The 2,544-nt window shown below is 62.3% G+C and overlaps 1 protein-coding gene across 1 annotated transcript in view; it reads left to right on the top strand.

The window, feature by feature from the left end:
* Positions 1-1,229: 1,229 nt before the first annotated feature.
* LOC104618879 (avidin-like) overlaps positions 1,230-2,544 on the top strand; it is a 1,683-nt gene continuing 368 nt past the window's right edge. The window contains exons 1-3 of the mRNA XM_010284595.1: positions 1,230-1,301; positions 1,825-2,038; positions 2,435-2,544. Of these exons, the coding sequence (XP_010282897.1) occupies positions 1,230-1,301; positions 1,825-2,038; positions 2,435-2,544 (396 nt within the window). The remainder of the gene's footprint in view (positions 1,302-1,824; positions 2,039-2,434) is intronic.

Here is a 2,544-nt window from a genome sequence, read left to right as displayed (position 1 = left end):
ACCGCCGCGCCTGCCTGGTTGTCCCTCCTGCCAGCCCCCAGCTGGGACCACACACCCTGCTCTGCTCCTCTGCCTCTCCTTGGCCCAGCTCCGGCTGCAGCCTTGCCGAGCATGGAGCGTGCGTGCTGGTGCTGGGAGCCAGCTGGGCAGCAAGCAAGGGAGAGCAGTGCCAGGACCCCAAGGCCTTTTGGAGCAAGTCTGCAAGATGGGAGTTGAAGGGAACGACTATAATTTTTTAATTAAAAACAGTGCAATTTGCACATGGGCATCACCACATCCCACTCCCTGGGAAGAGGAGAGTGGCCCTCCTGGTGCCTTCAAGCCTGGGGCAGATGTGTCTCTGGAGGATGCTCGAAGCAGATGCTCGTCCCCTGTGCAGGGCAGGGGCCAGAGAGATCCCTCCTGACCTGATCACAGCCGGCTGCCAGCTCTGTCTTCCCCTGCACCATCAGCAGTGACATCTTCACCTGGTAAGGGAGATATCTTGGAGGTGGTGGCTCTGCTGCGTCCCTGTGCAAGAGCCAGGAGGTCTGAGGACCCTCGGCCACCTGCATCTCCTCAGTAAGGTCTCGTACCATTAAGGACCCCTTGGAAGGGCTAAGACAAGGCTTTGCCCTGGAGCTCTACCCTGCCCAGCCTCAAAGCACCATGCACAGGGCATCCCCTCCACGGGGACAGGAAATTTTTAATATCTACATATCTTCCAGAAAAGCCCTTCTGACAAGAAGGATTAATTCTGGGGTGCCCAGCTCCCAGACCCAGGGAAAGCTCAGCACAGCCAAGAGAAAAAACAGCTTAGAAGCAGCAGCAGAAATGTGTAACGCAGGAGGGAACTGCCACGAGGACGAACTCCCGTGGGCAGACACACCACCCTTCAGTGCAGCGGAGAAGAACTGGTTAGGCTGTGCTTGCTGCTGTGTTCGGATGGCAGCACCGGGATGGTGACAGTGGGGCAGTGCCAGGCTGTGCCCACTCTGAGGACTCCGTCATGGAGCCAGGAATGGGCTGGCAGAGCCCCTTGGATAGTGGAAGTGCAAAAACCATCCCCGCGCCCCCACCCCTCTGCACAGCCGTGCTCATCCCCGCATTCCTCCGGCGCTGCCCGGGTCAGGCAGACCTCCTCGCCTGGCACCCGCCGTGCCCGTGGGGCTCTGGTTACAGCCCTATAAAGGCATCCGGGAAGCGGGGCTGAGAGGGAGCTGTGCCGGGCACTCCACAGCCCCGTAGCCATGGGGAGCCGTGCTTTCACCCTGGTCCTTGTCCTCGCCCTGGTAGCATGTGTCACCCCTGCAGAGAAGAAGGTACGGGGATGGGTGGTGATGGGGACGTGGCAGACATGGCACTGGGATGCAGCATGGGCAGCCAGGTGGGTCCTTTCTTAAATACCATTTTAGGCTGGGACAGGCAGGAGAACTTTGCAAGCACCTGCTCTGGGCAATGGGCAGGGTATCTCTGGGTCACCCCCAGCCCCCTGGTACCACCTCCACAAAGCTTTGCTCGCGCAGGGACACCATGTACAGGGCATCCCCACCCATGGGACATATGTCCGGGGCACCACACATGGGGCATCCCTTCCCACAGGCTCTGTGTCTGTGGGTATCATGCGTGCTGATGGACTGGGACATGCTGGCCTTGCTGTATCGTCCACTCAGCAGCCAACAGCACCTGGGGGAGCATTTCCCCAAACTGAGGACAGGGAGAGCCATGGCCCACAGTCACCCTCACAGCAGGGCTCCGTGGCTCTGGCCATGGGGTGGTGGGAGGGATGGGGTCCCCCTCTGCGCCGTGCGCGGGAGCAGAGGGCTCGTGGCTCTGTCCCTTCAGTGCCAGCTCAGCGGGCTGTGGAGGAATGAGCAGGACTCGCTGATGGAGATTTCGGTGGTGAGGGACAACGGGGACTTCCAGGGGAAATACCTCACGCGGGTCACCCTCGCCGGCGGCTGTGCCCGTGCCTCCCCACTGAAGGGTGCGCAGCAGCAGCCCGGCGAGGGGGGCTGGCCCACCTTCGCCTTCACCGTGCGCTGGGACAAGTTCTCCAGTAAGTGCTGGGACACCCAGGTTTGGCACCAGGGGGGCAGTGGGAGCCGTGCAGACAGCCAGCCGGTTTCTTCCTCTGCTGGAAAGCCTGCTGGTGATACTTTGGTGTGGCGAAGCAGAGGGAGGCAGCGGTGCCTGCCTGGCATGGGGCTAATGGGCAACGCTGGGCTCACACAGGGCAGCCCCTCCTCACCCAGCATCTTCGCACCCATCCCTGCTGGGCAGCCTGAGGTGCCTGTGGGCTGTCTGGACCCCATTAGGGCACGGGGGATGTGGTGCCACAGAGCCTGGCTCACCCGAGGGAGCTGCTGGGGAGGGGCAGGTCCCCGGGGAGGGGGAAGCAGCTGGTGAGCACGGGTGCCATACCCACTGACACCCCAGCAAGCGCTTCCCCCAGATGCCACCACCGCCTTCGCGGGGCAGTGCTTCGTGGACACAGGCGGGAAGGAGACGCTGACCACCATGTGGCTGCTGCGTGAAGCTGTCGGGTCCCTCGAGGAGGACTGG

Source organism: Phaethon lepturus, unplaced genomic scaffold (genome assembly GCF_000687285.1).
Source record: "Phaethon lepturus isolate BGI_N335 unplaced genomic scaffold, ASM68728v1 scaffold23973, whole genome shotgun sequence".
Classification (NCBI taxonomy): Eukaryota; Metazoa; Chordata; class Aves; order Phaethontiformes; family Phaethontidae; genus Phaethon; species Phaethon lepturus.
The sequence above is the reverse complement of the archived record's forward strand: the minus strand, read 5'-3'. Positions and strand labels throughout refer to the sequence as shown.